At 37.4% G+C, this 21,246-nt stretch overlaps 1 protein-coding gene across 2 annotated transcripts in view; it reads left to right on the top strand.

Moving 5' to 3' along the window:
- The window catches only part of SLC4A4 (solute carrier family 4 member 4), a 346,379-nt gene that overhangs the window by 217,329 nt on the left and 107,804 nt on the right, over nucleotides 1–21,246 (top strand). For both annotated transcript variants that reach the window (XM_056111484.1, XM_056111485.1), the window contains exons 8-11: nucleotides 7,648–7,735; nucleotides 10,178–10,332; nucleotides 11,370–11,483; nucleotides 13,750–13,924. In XM_056111484.1, the coding sequence (XP_055967459.1) occupies nucleotides 7,648–7,735; nucleotides 10,178–10,332; nucleotides 11,370–11,483; nucleotides 13,750–13,924 (532 nt within the window). The remainder of the gene's footprint in view (nucleotides 1–7,647; nucleotides 7,736–10,177; nucleotides 10,333–11,369; nucleotides 11,484–13,749; nucleotides 13,925–21,246) is intronic.

The following is a 21,246-nucleotide window of genomic DNA, read 5'->3' as shown; positions in this document are numbered from 1 at the left end:
ACAGATAGTCTGAGTGTGATTAACTGACAGTGACAAGGGGCTTAAGGTATGTGCTAAGACAATCCCAGAGAAAATTAGGAAAACATTTTCTTAACAGCTGCTCAATTCATAGCTCTTATTCTTTCTAATCATAAAACTATATTTCTCCTAGTTTTATGCTTCTTAGATACTTAGAAATTAAACTTAGACAGTACTTGGAAAAATAGCAGAGAAAAAGAGGAGATAATAATAATTATTCATTTAATGCCATTATCAAAATCTGTACTTTTTTTTAACCTAGCTTTTTGCTTGAAAACATTTCAGAGGGGACTTGCAGTTCCGAGCAGTCACCTGGCAGATAACTAGTTGATTCAGAACATGATTGAAGTCCAGCTCAAATGCCCCAATGGTTTTTCATCTCTTAGGGGCTCAAAAAAAAAAAAAAGCCAAGGATATTAAATCACTCTTGCTTTTTTGTCTCTTTTGTTATTTTTTTTAGAAGCTACAAATAAAGTCATCTAAAATAAAGTCATCTTAAAGACCATTTTATTTAACAAAAAATTGTGTTCATTGAGCAGCAAATTGCAACCACTTTGTTGTCCCTTACTCTGACTCCTTTGCTTTTGTACTAGAGAGTGGTGCTAGTGTAGAGGGGAAATACTGCGCCATTTGAATTAACAAAGGACTCCAACATTTAAGGGAATGTAATTCGGTAGTGTCATAAAACTATTTCAGGGCAATAACCTAAACAATATATTCTTGCATGTTAACATTGTTCAAGAAAATAGTTTTATCCCTTTGCTTTCTTCTGAGCAATGTAAGCTGTAATCATTGAGTAGGGAGTCTCATTAGCTTTTTTGTGTACGAGTAATGTGGGGCCATTCCAATGACTGCATCCTGTGAAATCCAATAAAGGAAATTCCACAAGGAGTGTGTTAGTCATTAGGAAGGACTGCTTTATACTCAACCTTATGCTTTAACAGGAGATGCAGGCAGCTTTATTGTGTTCTGGAAAGACCCAGAATCTGTGCGTGCACATCTTTTTTTAATTATTCTTTTGGAAATTGAGGAAACTTGTACTGCTATACTATTATTAGTACTATACATAGTAGTACTACCATGCACCTTTAGAATTGCCTTCACTGTAACTCAAGTAGCTTCTGTTGTGTCAGTTCATAAGTTTATCAATTTACTCTATTATTTTGATGATCTGTTTGTATCTAGATGGAAATTATCTGTGCATGGACTGTTCTTTCCATTTATGTGAAAACAAACCCTATTCTTTAATCTTTGGCAATTTCCTAGGGCATATTTATGTTGTACAGTTTTTGTGACATCTTATAGCACTTGTTGATCCCTTTATCTGTCCAAAGGTCATTACTCAAAGATATTTATGAGCTACAAAAGGGATAAATACTAATAATTTCATTTTGCAGTTGACAGATCAAGAGAAAGAAAATATTTTTTTGATCAACATTAGAAATTGAACTGCAGATTCTGACTTCGAGGCCACTTTTAGGGAGAGTCAAAGAAGAAATTTAGGATTGAGTGGAATAAAATAAATATGATACATGAATATATACAATGGAATTCTACTTGGCTTTAAGAAACATGAAATCATCCAACTTGATGTTATATGGATGGATATGGAGAGTATCATGTTGAGTGACATTAGTCAAAAAGAGAGGTACAGAAACAGAATACTCTCTCTCATAAATGGGATAAAAGGAAACAAAGTAGGCTTAGAATCAATACCCAAAGGCAACAGAAACGGGGAACTGGTCTTTGGTACCCAGCTTGCCGTAGATGATGGAAAGGAGGGATTAAGAAGGGGCTAGGCAGGACACTGAGACAATGGTGGAAGGAACTGAACACGGGGAGCATGCGGTATAGAAATATGTTATTTATGAAACCTATCTTGAACGGTATTGTACATCTGTCACTGTCACTGTCCTCCCATTGTTCATCAATTTGCTCGAGCAGGCCCAGTAATGTCTCCATTGGAGACTTTGTTGTTACTGTGTTTGGCATACCGAATACATCATGGGTAGCTTGCCAGGCTCTGCCATGCGGGTGAGATACTCTCGGTAGCATGCCGGGCTTTCCGAGAGGGGCGGAGGAATCGAACTCGGGTTGGCCATGTTGGCTGCGTGCAAGGCAAATGCCCTACTGCTGTGCATGGTGTGTAAAATCATTTTTAAAGGACAAAACCCAAATATACATATATATATATATATACATTGTATGTATATCCATAAAGAATAATTTAAGCCTCTGAGCAGTGTCTTTCTCCAGCCTTGGTATGTACATCAAAAGAATTGTTATTTAGTGAACTCCATCTCTAAAATGTGAAAATGTTTACCCTTATGGTATCACTGTAAGTTAACATACATTTTATATTATAAATAATGTTTTTCCCAAATGAAGTAGTTTGTACTTAGTTGTCAGAACAATTGAAATTCTATTAAAGGGATTGGGTTGGAGATCCTGTTCATTCAATTCTTTCTTTCCCAACAATCCCATCGTTAGCTGTTTGCATCTGTTTACTGTATATAATGGTTGATTATGGTGGGTTTGTGGTCCTCATAAATCAATTGTGGAAGCGACAGTTCAGCCACATTTTCCAAGTCGGCTAAACATGAATAATAGGTTATTTGATTTAGTGTTGTTTTGAGAGAAGAGAATTAAGGATTGGTACAAGCTGAGTTTATTTTAGAAATAGCTGGGATATATCAGGAAGGACGGAGGGGGGTATACATCCTTTCTAAAAAGATTGAATGGTTTAGGAAGACTGACTCTTTTTTTCTGATATTGTGCTCAGATTCTGCTGGTAATTATTTGTGAATGTGAGTACAGTCCATTGGTTCCGGATAAAGATCATCTGGCACTTATTTCTGTTGTGGAGAATGCTAGAGGCATCCTCCCCGGGCATAATTAGTTATAGGAAAAAACTCACAAGGGTAGCAGGGCCTCATGAAGATTCTCAAGACAATTAGGCACTATTAAAAAGTCTAACTTTGACTTATTTCTAGCTCTGAGTCGATAGAAAGATCACGGTCACAATTAGTTTTTTTCCCCCGAGCTGTCAACATGGTTTGTGCCCTTTTAGCCACACAAATGCAATGTTTAGTCTAATTTGTTAATAAAGAAAAAGTCCTCTGGTTAAGAATAACATCTGTCTATTGACCAAAAATAAAAACCAAACAATAACAAAAAAAAAAACTCTGCTTGGGTCACGAAAAGAATTTTCAGTACATTAGAAAAGCCAAGTTTTGCAAGATGCATCTTATCATAAAAGTTGCAACAGCTTCTACTTCTTTGAAGGTTCAGGGGCAAGCACGCATTTCAGGCAGAGAAAACTTCAACCTGATGAGTTGTTGTTTGGTGCTGTTGGTTTTCTTAGAACTCTTCTTCGTTTCAGTAGTGAAATTCGAATTAGTGGCTTCTTGAGAGCCTCAGTTCCTAAGATCAAATTGACCTGAGATGAAGTTTCCTGAGCACCGGAATATCTGTTTCTTTCATTTTTAAGGAGATGGATTTATGAAATGTCTCCTGACTACAATAATGTAAAAAATTTAAAATCACATGTAACTGTTATTTTTATTTGGTGATTTATGGGTATTCTGATAATAAATATAAATATATAGATGTTTTAAAATAAAAATTACATGACCTGAGAAAGAGGAATTTATTCCATTTTATGTGCTTTATTGTAACATGCAGACATATACATATATAAATATATATACATCTTTTTTCCCCCCACAAGAGCCTCCATCAGCAAAAAGATGTTTTGCTAACACCTTATATGATGGCTAGCAATTTTTGGCAATACAGTACTTTTAGTCACAATATGTGCCTTATTTCTTAAAATAAAAATCCTTTGTGTGCTTAATAGACTACAGCACAATGAACAGTAACTTTCATATGTAAGTTTTATATTGGTTACTGAGAAACAAAAAAAGATGGAGTTCTTTATTGCAACATTTGCTTGAGTGCATGCTCTGGAACTGAACCTGTAATATCTCTGACAGATTCCTTTGCCATTTTGTCTAATTTAACAAACTAGACCAAACCTTTTTGTCTAGTTTACGAAAATAATATAATTCTCATATTCTGGTTTAATTATCATGGTATCTATGATAATTATGATTGATCTGCTACTTTCATCAAGTTTTTGATATATAGGAGAGACTCGCTTATATAAATATAGAAACATGCCATTTATCTCAAAGGGTTTAACATAGAGGCTCCATTATTCTACTCTGCAGTGGTTACCCATTGTATGCCAGAGTTCATATTTGACAGCTATTGATGACTGAGAGAGTTTTCCATACTCTGTAAATGATAGTATTTTGGTGTTGTCATCATATAGTCAAACTGATAGTTAACTTATTTGTCAGTTGATAAATGTGCTTTTCATATTGTGTACAGATTATAAACTATAATCATGATGTCAAGTGCAGAAGAGGTAAAAAGAGATACAGGGTAGCTCTGGAAAGGTTTTAGATTATATATATATGTATATATATTACTATATTTTTATATATTGTTATGTAACTATATATTATATATTACTATTAAGGCATTATTTAGATATACTAAATAATAAAAATGTCAGGAAGAGACAACTCATTATTTAAAATATTTGAAAGATTCAGGTGTTAGGGATTTTTCTCTTGTTGGACTGCATCTGCCCACTTTTGCCGAGAGCTGTGCTCTTATTGTCCCATTTGGCAGCTGGCCCTTGATCAGTCAGTAAATATGACTAGGAAATGTGATCAATATTATAGGTGTCTCTTCCCTTTTTTTGGTGGTGGTGGGGAAGGACTCTCATACTGTGCCCACCCTGGTGATTCCAGTCAATGAGATGGCATGTGGGGTGCTGTTTCTAAGGCCCCATGTTGCCAGGGATACTCAGGATGCACAAACAGCAGTTGTGGGCCCTTCAGTGCCATACCTCATAGCATTGCTGTCCTCTACTGCTTAGCTCAGTGATTCTCGGGGACCATGTGGTTCCAGTGATGCAAATGGGTTTGGCTACATTCAGGCATGTTTCTTAATTTCTGTACTGTCTCTCCCGCCCCTGTAGGGATTTCTTAAGGGGATTTGTATTTTGCTTTACGGACTAAATAGTTCTTGTGTGTGTTACCCTAAAATCGATCAGTTCTCTTAGCAAAATGCATTCACTTTCATAAAGAAACTTTATACTTCTGTGTGTGTAATATATAACTTAGGCTCTGCTTTAAAGGAAGTTCAAGTACTGAATGAAGTTGTGTGTTCGAAGAACTAAAATGCAATCTAATAATGACTCCCTAATTCTTGACCAGCCTTTCCTGTCTGCTGCTGGCTTATGCTATTTCTTCCACTGTGATAACACTTGCTGCCTCACTCCAGAACTGGTTTCTGAGCAGATAATTACTGAAGAGTTTTAAGGCTATTCTGGTGTAAAACTGAATATTGAGGTATTCATAGCACAGCGGGTAGGGCATTCGCCTTACAAGCGGCCAACATGGCCAACCCGAGTTCGATTCCTCCGCCCCTCTTGGAGAGCCCGGCAAGCTACCGAGAGTATCTCGCCCTCACAGCAGAGCCTGGCAAGCTACCCGTGACGTATTCGATATGCCAGACACAGTAACAACAAAGTCTCCAATGGAGACGTTACTGGGCCCGCTCGAGCAAATCGACGATCAACGGGAGGGCCTTTACCTTTACCTTTACCATATTTTTTACATTATTCTTGTTTTTTTTTCTACATTGCTTCAAAAAAAAAAAAAAAGGAAATATCTATTCTAAGGATTTCCAAATTGACCCTAGCACTTTGGAAAGTATTTGCAGGCAGGCTGTCTTTATCTGTGTGAGGTATATAAAGAGAAACAAAAATTAAAATTTTACTAAGCAAATTTCTATAAAATTCCCAGTCCTTTAAGACCTAAGATTCCTTGTCCTTAGCTAATCTGAAAAATCTATAAGTATCTGCAAAGTCTTTCCTTGGGAGGGCCTATGGAATTTCTTTCTTTCTTTCTTTCTTTCTTTCTTTCTTTCTTTCTTTCTTTCTTTCTAATTTTTATTGGTGAAACACCATGAGGGTTGGTTAAAGAAACTTTGGTACATCTACACAATGGAGTACTATGTAGCTGTTAGAAAAGATGAAGTCATGAAGTTTACATACAAGTGATACTACATGGAAAGTATCATGCTAAGCGAAATGAGTCAGAAAGGGACAAAAAGAAAGTCAGAAAGAAAGGGACAGACATAGAAAGATTGCATTCATCTGGGGAGCATAAAGTAACAAAATAGGAGGCTAGCACCCAAGAATAGCTGAGATAGGTACCAGGAGGTTTACACCTATGGAATTTCTTATAGAGAGGTTTTTCTCAGTAGAATCACTACCTTGGTGTAAAGGATTGATAGATCGTATCAGGAAGACTTAAGGCTCTGAAAACAACAGGAAGCAGGAGGAAGCAAGGAGACTTGTCTGCTACTCCCCCTGGCACAGTCTTTGGGCTTGTTTATTAACCTCCTTGGCCCTTATTTTCTTCACCATTAAACAGCAGTAGATTACCTGTTCTTTTTGCAAAGGGTTTGATGGAGTCTGAATGAGGTGATGAGTGTGAAATGTTCTGCGTGTTTTAAAAAAGATCGGATGTTATCACAGTTTCTTCTCCATTTTCCATGTTAAGTGTGAAAAGATTAGCAAACCAGAGATCTGTCCAGTGCTACCTTTTGAATAAATATACCTGCAGATGTGAATATAAGAATATATGCATATATATTATACATACTTATTAACTTTCCTTCTCCCCAGTAAACCTTTGTAGTCACTTTGGAATTCCCTATAAAATCATAAGATGACCTAAATTGGGAATTACAGTTTTCAGGAGCAATTTTTATTCACTACCAAGAAAAGAGTAGAAGCTGGAAAAATAGACAGGAGTTAAGGTTCTTACTCTGCAATCAGACAATCTTGGTTCTATCCTTAGAACTTCATGGTTCCCTGAGCACCACCAGGAAAAACCCCTAATATGGAGCTGGGAATATTCCCTGACTATGCTGGGTGTGGGTCAAAAACCAAAAGAAAATAATGTGTGGAAGGAAAATGAGGACACCCATAGCAATTTTAACTGTCTGTAAATGATGATTTAGTTTAAATTTCTTTCATATTTTCTTCTTTCACTTTGGCTACAAAGTCTTATAAGGACTTGATTTTTGCTGACTCCTGGTCACTTCTAAGTAGAAATGTTTCTGAAAAGTAAGGACAGAATCCTTTGTTATTGCATATATTGGACAAGGAAAAATTTGAGAAATATGAAGATCTGTTAAGTCTTCTTAGTTAATTGTGATTAATAGACTTTCTTCAAATATTTTGAAAGTCAATGAGAAAAGAAAGTGTTTAGAAATCTAATGCTTTATAAAGTAAACCTTTCATTCCTGATAGAGAAATTTTTCAATTTTCTATGCTAATTCTCCTTCATCTCCAAATAAACCAAAAGATAATTGTTGTTTCAGAATAGTTTGAAGAAATAGCTTTTATATTATTAAGAATATTATGTTTTAAAGATAACTGCTAGACCCACCCTTTTATGAAGTAGGATGTGTTCTAAGTTTATGTACATTGAGATCAGTGACATTTTTGTTATAGTTTGTACTTCTTTCCTCTTCCTCTAGGTTCTTATTCATTCTTCTAGGTCCTAAAGGAAAGGCCAAGTCCTACTATGAGATTGGCAGAGCTATTGCCACCTTGATGTCTGATGAGGTAAGAAATTGAGAAGATGGTGATCTATGAATATCTGACTTATATTGCTTTCATGCCATAAATTGCCTGCCATAATTTAGCCAATTAGAATTCTGTGATTATGAAGGATCTTCATGACTTGAGGCCTGAGGATTCATAGCAGTTTTCAAAAATGTAAATTTGCTTAGTAGAAAAAAACACTTAGATTCCTTTGTGTCTCTAAACATTTTTAATTGTCAAAACTTAGGTTTATTAAATATTATATTAGAAGTTAAAGTTGGGAGCTGGAGTGATAGTATAGTGGGGAGGGTGTTGGTGTTGCATGCGGTTGGTCTGGGTTTGATCCCCGGCATCCCATATGGTCCCCCAAGCATCACCAGGAGTAATTGCTGAGTTCAGAGCCAGGAGTAACCTCTGAGTATCGCTGGGTGTGACCCAAAAAATCAATCAATCAATCAATCAAGTCATGGAGGAACTAGAACTTTGTCTTTTAAAATGTCTTTAAAATTCAAATGTGTGGGAATTGAAGCGTCCCTATAACACATTGTTTCAGAATTAAAAAATTCATTGAAATAATGCTTAAGGGGACCAGACTGGGTTCAATCCTTGGCATCCCATATGATCTCCTAAGCTCCGCCAAATTGCAGAGATATGAGTAAATCCTGAGCACCACCAGGTGTAGCCCCCAAATAACGAAACATAATAAAAATATGGCTTAACAAAATGGATACTGCATTTTTTAAGGTATCAAAATTATCTATTTTATGTTGTTCTTGTTTTTTGTCCTGTGGGAAGAAATTGAGTACACATACACACATGCTCAGGTGTGCATTTGTGTGTGCCTTGGAGCTGAGAAGATACCTTAGAAGGGTTGAACAGATGCCTTGAATGTATGAAACCCCAGCTTGACCCCTGATACTGGCACCCCCATGGTGCTCTGAGCAGGCCAGGTATGGAGCTGCTGGCCACTAGCAGTACTAGCCCCAACTAGCTCCTCATTGGGGTGAATCACTGAAGGCTTGACTATCACCATCCATGAAGCAGCAGTCAGTAATGGGAGCCCCTCAAAAGCCTTCCAACCATTATAGAGTATCTTAACTTTATAATTATGTCCATACTCTTATACTAGCTTCAAAATTGCTAACACACTTTTTAGATAAGATATAATGCCAAGTCAGTCTCTGCATAGAAAAGCTATCATTAGAATATAACCCACCAATTGATTTTGTCATTCTAGCTCACTATTTTTCCTAATGTTTCACTGTCATTCTCTCTATGTTAAGTGAAGAACTGGAGAACAGTTTCTTTAGTTATGAAAGTTCTAGCTACTGATTCCTCATGTTGGGACTGGGAACATTAATAGCTATGAGAGTTTCCTTGTAGAAATAAAGCATCTCAGTGGGATTTAAATTTTTTAAAATAGATTTATATTCCTTTGTTTTCTTTCATTTTTGTGCCAAACCAAGCTGTTCTCAGGGATTACTCCTGGCAGAGCTTGGGGGACCATATTGTGGGGGGTAAGGGGGGTTGGGTATCAAACTTGAGTTATAAAAGGGAGATTGGGCAGTTACTCCAACTTTCCAGTCTATATAGTGAATGGTAACTGGAGAAAACAGGAATAAGGACGGCTACATCTCCCTCATGTGCTATGCTGTTTCCTTGTATGGCTTTTTCCTATCTCCCAACCTCTAGACTCTCACATATTATTTGGAAAAGTTTTTACAATTCTTGTCAAGAAGACAATTTTGTAGCAATATTTGTGTATAAACAGCAGTCATTTTTCTCACCTGTAAACTAAACAGACTTACAAGGTATGAAAGGCTAGAAAGAACTTTCTGATCATCAGCTTGGTTAGAGGGATAGAAATAATTGACAAAGGTATTTGTGTTCCAGAAGTGTCCTTTAGATGTCTGTACCAAAGATAGAGAAGAACTTGAATGATTAAATTATTGCTTAAAGATAGACAGATGGTTACCTACTTAAAGTATTTTTGTTTATAGATTGCCGATAGATTTTGCTCTGTTTTGAGGAGCTAACATTATTTGTAATCTGCGTCAAACTTCAGCTTGAACTTTTCATTCTTTAATTATCAACAATGAGTTGTCCTAGAACTCTTTTCTTCAAAGAATGGTTCTTCAGAATATTTCTCTAACCCATTTTTAGTTAGCTTCTATAGTAGTGCTCTAAATAGTGGCACAGACCAAGGGGAGAGGAAAAACAATGCTCATTCACAATATTTATTTTAAAAAATGTACAAATTTAACTTTTTTCTTTGTCTCTGTATTCTTTGCATTGATAATAGGAATACACACATACTGTAGTATAAGCTTATTACTAAGAATGATTTCATTACTTAATATAAGATGTTAAAGTGAATTGTGGATTAGATTCTTGAGACTTGGCATGATGTGGGTCATGTAGTGAGTCTCTTGGTGGATTAAAAAAACCCTTTCTTTTCTTTAGGTGTTCCATGACATTGCTTATAAGGCAAAAGATAGGCAGGACCTGATTGCTGGCATTGATGAGTTCTTAGATGAAGTCATTGTGCTTCCCCCCGGGGAATGGGACCCAACAATCAGGATAGAGCCCCCAAAGAGTCTTCCATCATCTGACAAAAGGTAAATTATTGGACAATTGCACTGTAGCACTGTAGTACTGTCCTTCTATGGTTCATTGATTTGCTCAAGCGGGCCCATTAACTTTGTGAGACTTGTTTTTACTGTGTTTGTCATATCGAATATGTCAAGGGTAATTTGCCGGGCTTTGCCGTGTGGGGCGAGAAACTCTCAGTAGCTGGCTGGCCTCTCCAAGGGGTGGAGGAATCGAACCTGGGTTGGCCACATGTAAGTCAAACGCCCTACCCGCTGTGCTATCGCTCCAGCCCATCAGACAGTTAAGAGCTCCTTATTGCTGGGACAGTCTGGAGAAGGTGGTTGCATTTGAAAAGAAAACGCAATCAGGCTACTGCCCTGCTATTTTCAGGTCCCCATTTAACTTGATCTATAATTTCAATTAAATCCTATTTATACCTTAGTTTGAAATTTTATTGATAGTGTAAATAATTTCTTTATATTGTGATTTTGTTCATTGATTATAAATTAGAGATATAGATTATGTTACAGGGATATATCAGATTCTTCAGAACTGTTTTGTGAGAAGATCAGTTAATTCCACAAGAGCTCCAGTAGATTTAAAATATTACAACATTAGGTTAGATAGTTGAGGAGAAGCCATTTTCTGGAAATCTGATACCTTCCCTCTTATACAATATACAATTCATCCACTTTTCTATCCCTATTATTTTTTAAACATGTGTGTGTGTGTATGTTTGTGTGTGTGTCTCACACCCAGTTGTGCTAAGGATTTCTCCCGGCAGTGCTTGGGAGACCACATATGGTGCTGGAGATTAAACTAGAGTTGGCCACATGTAAGAAAAGTGCCTATACCCCTGTACCATCTCTCGGCTCTATTTATTCATTCATTCTTGGCTTTACAAGTACCACTTTGAATTATCTGTTAAAATGGCAGAAAAAAATACTGAACTTTCTCACCAAAGGTTATCACTCTATTTCTCCACTAGCTAGTATATACGACAGCTCAGAAGAGATGAACAAAATGAACTAAATGTTGTCTTGATATCTATTGTCTTGTTTAGGAAGAATATGTACTCAGGTGGAGAGAATGTTCAGATGAATGGTGACACCCCCCATGACGGAGGCCATGGAGGAGGAGGTCATGGAGATTGTGAAGAATTGCAGAGGACTGGACGGTAATTGATGGATCCATTTGACAGATCCATCCATTTACTCTTTACAGTGTGCTTCAACATTGAATGTAATCTATCTTATACATTGGTACTTTATTCACTTGTTGGCATATTTGCTTACCAATAGTTGTAATGTACCAGTTGTTTGCAAATAGTGGGGATGCAGAAGTGAAATAAGCAAAAAAGCTCGGTGGGTGTGACTTTTTCATGAAGGGAGACAAATAATGAACAAATAAAGAAATGCAGTGGTTTGTTAAAATAAAAGTAAATAGAAATTGGAATTTTTTTTTCTTTTTGGGTCACACCCAGCGATGCTCAGGGGTTACTTCTGGCTCTGCACTCAGGAATTATTCCTAGCAGTGCTTGGGGGGAGCATTTGGGATGCCAGGGATTGAATCCAGGTCAGCCAAGTGTGAGGCAAATGCCCTACCCACTATACTATCGCTCCATCCCAGAAATTGGCATTTTTGTGATGGTAAAAAATATGATAATTTGGACATGGTGTTGAGTTATGGTTTTACTAAGACATTTGTAACATTCAGAGAAAGTCTGAAGGCAGATTTCAGAGATACGGGATTGAAAGCAAATAAGAGGCCCGGTATGTGTTGGGTTTGTATCAAGGCCAGTGTAATTAATTGCAGGGGAATGAGTGGTGGGATGATCAAGAGAATGAGATTGTAAGTGAGTGTGAATGACAGGAAGATGCAGTGATCATCTTGTCTTCATCATGTGACTTTCCTGATTCCATACCACCCCTGTTCATACACTTAAAAGTAGGCAACGTATTGCAGAATCACTGACAGAGTTCACTGTCATCATCCTCTTGGTCTGCAGTTGGGAAGCATGTTTCCAGGATTGCTCAATTTAATCTCTTTCACAATAATTCTTCTTTCTCATATGTTCGGGTCTCCAGTTTCATTGTAAAAAGTAAAATTTTAGCGGGATACTCCTAATAATGCAGTTTTTTAAGAACACTGCAGGGATTTTGAAAACAGAAAGATATGTCATTTTAACATGCAGTCGAATATGAATGAAATGAAGTTATTTTCTCCCCCTGATGACCCACTTGGGTTTCTCTCTCAAATTAAGGGAACATTATTTTCCTCTAATTCCTTTTTACAAATAGAATTTTTTTCACACTTTTATCCTCAGTAATTCTTTAAGAGCACTTCCATTAGGAATATACTTTGCATTTTCTACAGATCTGAATTCTAGGGATTAACTTTATTTTATTTAATAAGACTTTAATGTAATTCTTCCATATTTTATATTTTCCATACTTTATCTCTTCAACATTTCTGAGGAGGTCTGATGCATGTCCCAAAACATGTGTAGTCTTGTTTAAACTAAGTTGCTGATGTCTGCAGCTAAGGTCCTACAAGCACCCGGAAAGTTATACTTATAATTCTGATAAAAAGTGATAGCTGTTCGAAGTCTGAATTCTTACTGAACGGTCAGTATTTTAGAAGGCTCTTGAGCGAGGAGAAACAAAAGAAGCTGTTGGTGTGAAGCAGTCTGGGATGTGAGGTTTGGGTGATGGATGCGTAAATCAGCTGATCTGTTAAAATTTCTAATGGTATTCACAAATATGCTTTTGTACCACATTCCAGCTTGGCTCCCATCCTCATTTCCCTCAAGTTCTTACCTGGCATCGTCAGCTCAGGAGGCCTGTTTTGACTATTCATGTTGTATACTTCAACCATTACTCCTCTTGATTATCTTAATCCTTCTCTCCACTTAATTTTTGCCTTGATTTTTAGCATCAGGCATCTTAGGTATTTTTGTCTTTCCCCCACCTAAAGTTAACTTTAAGAGGTCAAGTTTTCCCCCCACTATTCCACTATTCACTATTATATCTACAATACACAGAATAATGCAAGAAAATACCACAGGACCCAAAAATGCTTTTGTGTAATGTATGAAGGAATGAATGAGTGAATGAATGAGATTAAGAAGATAGCAGTGATAGGATGATTAAAGAGTCTTTTTTATCTGGTGACATATTTGGATGCTTTTCTTTAGATAGTGATAATTTTTAATTTGTCTATACAACTCAGGCTCCTTAAAAGATCAACTCGATGGGTTTTAGAGAATTTAATATATAACTTAGTAATCAAAAAGATAGTGAGAAAATTTAATCCTTGTGCTTTTATCTTAAGAAACAAAATATTAACTTTCCACCAATACAGGCATTTTAAATACAGATTATTTGTGGCTTATCTTGATGGTGATTTATTTTGTATTGTATGTTTGCTTTCTCCCTACCTAGGTTCTGTGGCGGGCTCATTAAGGATATCAAGAGGAAAGCACCATTTTTTGCCAGTGACTTTTATGATGCTTTAAATATTCAGGCACTTTCAGCAATTCTTTTCATCTATCTGGCAACCGTAACTAATGCTATCACTTTTGGAGGACTGCTCGGGGATGCCACCGACAACATGCAGGTGGGTCTGGTTTTAGGGAAGACACAAATAGTACAGCCCAGATTGCCTTCCTCACCCCTACGGCTCAGCGAGAAGCAGATGGCCTTTCAGTTACTCAGCGTGATTTTCTTTCTTTTGCTGGATGCTGCATTTTACTTTGCTTCTGGCCTGCTGCTGTATTTCCAGATTTTAGTAATTATAAAAATAGCTCGATGAAATCTGGCTTGAGTCACAAGTGGGGAAAATAAGGGAAGGAAATGAGGATACACAATTCTATTTGGGCAAAAGCCTATCAGCTGCTTGAATTATCTGCATGGTCTGGGCTGAGATCTTCTACTCTCTTGAATGTACAGATCATGTACTGTTATACTTAAGGACCACCCTCCTTTGGGGCAGAGATGAATAATTGCATTTTATACGTGAATATATATTAAGACGTTGAGTGATTTGGTTAAGATTGCATCAGTACTCGTATCTGACTTGGCTTCTGTGATCACAAACCAAGAGTTGTGTCTTTTATATCAAAATCATTAAGCTGTGAAGTCTCTGGCTTTGGTTATTTTATAAGTTGTCAGTTATTTTGATGGAGGCATTTGCTTTTTTTGTGTGGATATTATAGTTTCAGTTATTAAAATATCATAGATTCCCTGTGTGCAAACCTACTTTTAGTTAGTTGATTGAATCACTCAGAAAAAAATATATGCATTTAACCAGATGCCTAGTAGTCAATGAAGCTGATATTCTTAGGAAAAGAACCATATGCAAGTCCCTTTCAAAATGTTCTACTTTACTACCTCTTTACTGGTTGACTTATCTGACTTTGATAAGTACATCAGCAGCTCATTTTTTAAAAATATGCAGATGATTTGAAAGGAATTCCTTTCTACTTTCTTTTCTTCCTTGTGCACATTCCTGTTTTATATTTCTTTCTAAATGCAAAGATGGAAATTATCTATGATAGCCTATTGATTTAGGAAAAGAGAGCACTGTAGGATTGTCCTCCCGTTGTTCATCACTTTGCTTGAGCAGGCACCAGTAACGTCTCTATTGTGAGATTTGTTACTGTTTTTGGCATATCGAATATGCCATGAGGAGCTCACCAGGCTCTGCCATGTGGGTGGGATACTCTCTGTAGCTTTCCAGGCTCTCCGAGAGAGATGGAGGAATTGAACCTGGGTCGGCTGCATGCACGGCAAACACCCTACCCGCTGTCCTATCGCTCCAGTCCAATAAAAGAGATAACTTTAAACAGTTGTATTTTAGCTTATTAAGAGTACTTTTATCTGTTCCTTAATAGACACTTCGCTAAAACTCAGACTTTAAAACCATTATATTATTTTCTTGATTTTGGTGGTTTTCAGGTCTTTTGGGTGATTCTCTCATGTGTCCTCAGACACTTATAGTGAGAAGATGGCTAAAGTTGGAGTTTCCAATGGCCTTTTAAAAAGTCATATTATTTTTTTCTGGGGTAGCTAAAAGATTAGGGACTGAAGACTGTTTGCATAACATTCCCACTTGGCCAGCTCAGGCTTTATGCTGGAGGCTGTGATGGTACGTAAAAGGCCATATGCCATTGGAAATAGGCAGTTGCCGCTCAATTTTCCTTGTTTTCTCATGTACCCAGGGTTGCTTCATTTCAGATTTTTAAAGGAAAATTGAAAATTCAAGTTCTTATGTGAAATCTGGTGTTTTTTTTAAGTCTTAGCAACTGATAAACATATACAAAATAATGGGAACCAGAAATAGAGTTCGGGGTGAAGGCACATGCCTTGCAAGGAGCTAGGCACCACATAGTCTCACCCAGAAATAGTGGGTGCATCCTTGGGTGCCCCACACACTGATGGGCACGGCTTTGGAGACCCCCAGCACTGCCAAGATAGCCCAAGTAATGGCTGACACTGCAGGTCTTGAGGAGCACCACATCCTCAGTCCTTGGGTCGAGCCTCCCACTTAATTGGCCTAGAATCATTTAAATCATGCTTGATAGGATAGAGAGACAAAGTCTATGAAGAGAGTTTCACCTGATTTTTTTCCATATTCATGACAGTAATGAATAAAGTAATGAATAGATTACAATAATGAGTAATGTAGGCTGTAGTAATAGTATTTTTATAAAACCTGGTGATCTTTACCCAAGTTGGGCAAATACTCTTCAGCCAACAATAGATTAGCATTGCCATAGCTGTCACTGTCATAACAGCGACTTCTTAGGCCAGATTCCAGGAAATTGGAGAATCAGTCACATGTTCACAAAAACTGGTGATTTTGAGGGGTAGCAAGAGCAGAACCGTCTTTCGTCTTCCAAATATGTAGCAACTTTCTTGTGAAGATCATTTTAAGCACTTTTTTCCATGAGTTTCTTCTCATCCAGATGTAGACATTTTAACACTCCCTGTGTATTAGTTCATTGCCCTTTAAAATGGAATTGAAAGCTTCAAAAAGCTTAGATTGAAAAGACTGAGATGAGCTAGAAGTCTGTTCTCACTCTTACTCTCTACTAGGTGAACTCATTTCCATATGAGCCAGTTCTTGGGAAAACATTCTTTTGTACAACAATATATTTAATGGATATTTTTCTCTTTGGTAACAAATGACATGGTTGAGGCCTTGCTGGTAGAAAAGACATTCTGGATTTGAAGATCAGGAAAAGACATAAATGCTTCCTTCTAGCTTCCTTCTAGTGCATTAGAAGTCTAGTTCTCTACATCACCATTTGTTGAATGTTATTCCTAAGAATAAGAGCTTATTCAAAGTATCTACTTGAAAACTATGAGGAAACTTAACGGATGAATATATTCATAGGTAGTGCTCAGGGTTTATTCCTGTCTTTGTGCTTAAGGACCACTACTGGTGGGACTCAGGGGAGCTCAGGGGACCTTATGGGATTGAACCTGGGTTGGCACATGCAACAAGCACTTATAAATAAATAGATTTTTGTGACCTCCACTGATAATTTAATTGGAATTATTAACTTACTATTTTAATAGTTTCTCTAATGATGATCTATAGAGATAGATTAGTAATACAGGAGTTAAGGTGTGACTCCTGTTTGATCCCTGGTACTTTTCCCCCCATCCTCAAACCCCTAAGTTTGATCCCCGAGACCTTGATCTCTGGATAAGATTCTGGAGACCCCAAGCACTGCATCCTTGAGCTCTTGCATTGAACTGCTGCTGCTCATCATTGACAGCAGTTCTGAGAGCACTTCTTGAGAGTCCCCCTCCCCCCCCTACACCCAAAGTTTCTTTGATGAAAATGTTAAAGGACATGTTCTTCTCTCTCACTTCAAAAGCCTATAGGTGAAATGTACCATTTGGTACTTTTGGAAGTCAGAGTAAATAACAGAAACACTGATAGAGTAGAAATTAATTATCATTTACATATTAATATGACTGAGTAGTTGTCAATTGTCTGGGTGGCCTAAAGCAATTTCTAAGCATGGATCTAAACCCTGGGATTCTAGATCTAAAATAATTTGTATAAATAGAAGTTGTATAAATAGAAGTTGGCTAGTAAATACATCCATGCCCCAACTTAATCATTATATGATAATTATATATATTCAAGTATTTTAATATCACTGGTATGAACATTTTTACAGATAGCTATTGTATTAAGTCTTCTTATAGTAATATGACTTAGATTAATGTATCTATTGATTTTATTTATTTTGAGAACAAGAGAGTGTGATGATTTAATTTGGTGAAGAGCATCTCAAAACTTAAAGGATAGGTACTTCAATATGTAGAAATTTTGCTGCTAGTGATATTATTCTTTTTAACATAGAATCTGAAGAACAGTTTTTTCAGGGGATTTGGTGATGAACCAGATCATTTCATCTCGTTGATTAATTCTTTGAAAAATTTATTGAGTGTTTATTGTGTAGCAGACAGTGCAAATAAGTGACCAAAATGGGCAAGAGTCCACATTCTGAAAGTATTTATGGACTCTAGAGTGTTGCTAAAGTGCTCTTTTTCTAGAGGAAATCATTCAAGCGATACCAGTTGTAGTATGTTAGTAAGAGACACTGACGTGGCAGAGTTCTCTGAATTCTTTTGATTTTCTAAACATTAAATCAAGACTAAGCAGCCAAGTTTTGGCATAGCCTGCAATAATCTTCAATTATATCCCATGCCTTCATAAATGTGACAGTGGGTTATTCTCAAAAGTACATGTAGCTAAAATGAGTCACCTGGGAATAGTGTCCTTGCTTTTAAAGACAGACAGCTCAGAGATGGTTCACATAGGGCCTTTGTTGTCAGGCTACAAATAGACATGGGTGCTGGGTAGAAATATGTTGTGAAAACACAGATGAATCACTTCACTGCTGTTGTTAACAAACTCTTTTGTCAGCTTCTGCTCAAAGACAGGAATTACATTTAAACGCTTAATTCACAGCTCAAATATATAGATATATAAACCTATACAAATATGCATGTGCTTGTGCTGACTCATATATTTTTATATTCACACATGTACTTAATAATAAGGTATATACATATATGCATTATATCTATATATGTACTATGAGATCTTAGGAAATATAAGTTTCTCATGTAACTGTGGGCTGAAGCAATAGCACAGCGGTAAGGCATTTGCCTTGCGTGCAGCCAGCCCAGCTGAGCCAGGTTCGATTCCTCCGCCCCTCTGGAGAGCCTGGCAAGCTACCAAGAGTATCTCGCCCGCACAGCAAAGCCTGGCAAGCTACCTGTGACATATTCAATGTGCCAAACACAGTAACAACAAGTCTCAAAATGAAGACGTTACAGGGCCCGCTTGAGCAAATCGATAAACAACCGGAGGGCAGACAGACAGACATGTAACTGTATTCAAAGTAAAACAACAGAGACTTTAGTAGCTCCAAGTGTATTAAAATTATAATGGCAAAATGAGTGTATAATTAGTTCACCCATTTGGCATATATATTTTGACTATCAGGTGGTCTGAGGCTTTAAAGTGGTTATTTCTAGGTTCCATCTTTAAGTGCTTAACTTGAGTTTATGGGGTTACTAAACAACTTTGCCAAGAGTTGACCTTACTCACATATGCGACCCAACCCTCGCTTTAGAATGTTTTCTGTACTCAGAGCTCAACAGCAAAAGGCTAACATATAGGCATTCTGAGGTTTAGCAGTTGTGCAGTACCAAATTATCCTTTTCAGTAAGTCCAAAACAATAACGCTTTGCTTCCATTGACACTGTGAAGTAATCCAAAACTTTTCAGCTATACTGTGTTTTCCAACAACTGAATTCTCTGTGACCATGCCACCAATTCATAGCACTGTGTTTGGATTCTTGGCTGCCAAATGGAAAAATGGGTAGTGTCCTATTCATTTATTTTCAATTAAATTATTTTAACTGTTGATGACTTCACACTGTAAATATGTATCACCAAAATTTATTATGCTTCTGGGATTTTATTTGGTGCTGGCCAAATGAAATTTTGATATAAAATTGAATTTATAAATATTTGTGGATAATTTAGTTTATGGGAAAGATATTAATATAGATTGCTTTTTGATACTTTGTGACCAGTCTTTTTATTATTTAAAAATTGTTCTCTGAGCTTCGTAGAACACAAAAAATTTTAGTTTATGTCAGCATAGTTGACTGTGAATGACTGAATGCGGTATAGAGTGAAGACTTGGTGAAAAAGCCATTTTCATTTTTTTTCTGGAGTAAATATAATTCTATTTTCACAAACCTTTTTGTAAAAGAACGCAATACGAATTTTAGAATTCTGTGAATTTTGTGATATTTATAGTGACTAACAGCACATTTTAAGGGAACTTGTCTCATAATAAGGAACATTTATAGCTGGCATCTCTAAATTTGAGAATTTATTTTAACATACTGCTGTGCTGAGAATATTTGATCAATCTGCATAAGTTGGAAATGTGTCATTTCATATTCACATATGAGATTCCTCGATAAGATAGACACTTCTTTACAAAGATTATCATTTGCAATTTCTAACAGTAAGATTAAAGCTGTTTGATAATTGTTTTACTATACAGATTACCTAAATTTTGTATTTCAACCTTGAACTGAAAATTTAAGTTCACATGTTAAAATCTGTCAGAGACATATTCCAGTTTCAAAGATAGGTATGTGTGATCTGTTGGAATGAAACAATTGAGTTTTTATAGACAATATTAATGCTGTAAAATGGTTCTCTGCTCTTCCCAGGGATATTGGCCATTTCTTTTTTGTTTTTTTAATGTAGGAATATTGCTATTTATTTAGCCACTGATTAGACTGATTGGATTGGGCATGAACTCCACCTTACTTTTTTTAAAATTTTTTATAATTTTATTTATTGAATCACCATGAGAGCAGCTACAAAGCTTTTGGGTTTAAGTGTCGGTCATACAATGAAACACCCATACCTTCACCAGTGCCCATTCTCCACCACCAAAAACCCAAGTATCCCTCCATCCCACACCCTCCCCCTACCTCTGGGGCAGATGATTTCCACATTATTCTCTCTCTTCTTTGATTACATTCAATATTTTGACACCACACCCACCATTATTATTTGGGATTTTACCCCAACACTCAGATCTGCCGAAAAGGCAACAGTAGACAATTTGTTTTCTATTGCTCGTTATGAATAACATATGATGTCCCACGGCTGCAGTAGCGGCTGCACAATTTTGAAATTCTGAAATTTTAACAATTAAATCTGGAGGGATTTCTGCCAAAACCTGCTGGGTTCCAAGATTGTTTCCTGAGTCTCTGGGATTGTTAAGCAGCTTGATCAGGAGCCAGAGAGGCCGTTTGTGGGTGGCGACTTGGGGTCTTGTTGGGACGGGGAGGAAAGGGCTGGCTCCATCCCCATCCCATGAGACCCCATGTGTCTCGTCACTGCGGGCCCAAACCTGACTGTCCATTGGCCTCTGGCAGATGGCGGCCACCGAGCCGCCAATTGGGAGCACGCAGAGGGACAGCACCCTTTCCCTGCTGGGGTGGCCAGGCGACAGTAACCTACTGTGTGGTTTGGACACATTTCTGCCAAACGCTGCTGGGTTTCGAGATTTGTTTCTGAGTCTCTGGGATTGTGGCCGTTAAGCAGCTTGATCAGGAGCCAGAGAGGCCATTCGTGGGCGGCCACTCAGTGTCTCGTTGGGACGAGGAGGAAAGGGCCGGCTCCACCCTCATCCCGTGAAGCCCCATGTGTCTCGTCACTGCGGGCCCAAACCTGACTGTCCAGTGGCCTCTGGAGGATGGTGGCCACCGGGCTGCCAAGGGGAACAGGACAAGGCACGAAACCTATTCCCACCTGGGGTGGCTCAGCACCTGTAACCTACTGCAGGGACCAGACGCATTTCTGCCAAAAACCAT

Source organism: Sorex fumeus, unplaced genomic scaffold (assembly GCF_029834395.1).
Source record: "Sorex fumeus unplaced genomic scaffold, SorFum_2.1 ptg000013l, whole genome shotgun sequence".
In the NCBI taxonomy this organism is placed as follows: domain Eukaryota; kingdom Metazoa; phylum Chordata; class Mammalia; order Eulipotyphla; family Soricidae; genus Sorex; species Sorex fumeus.
This window is presented reverse-complemented; position numbering and strand designations above follow the sequence as displayed.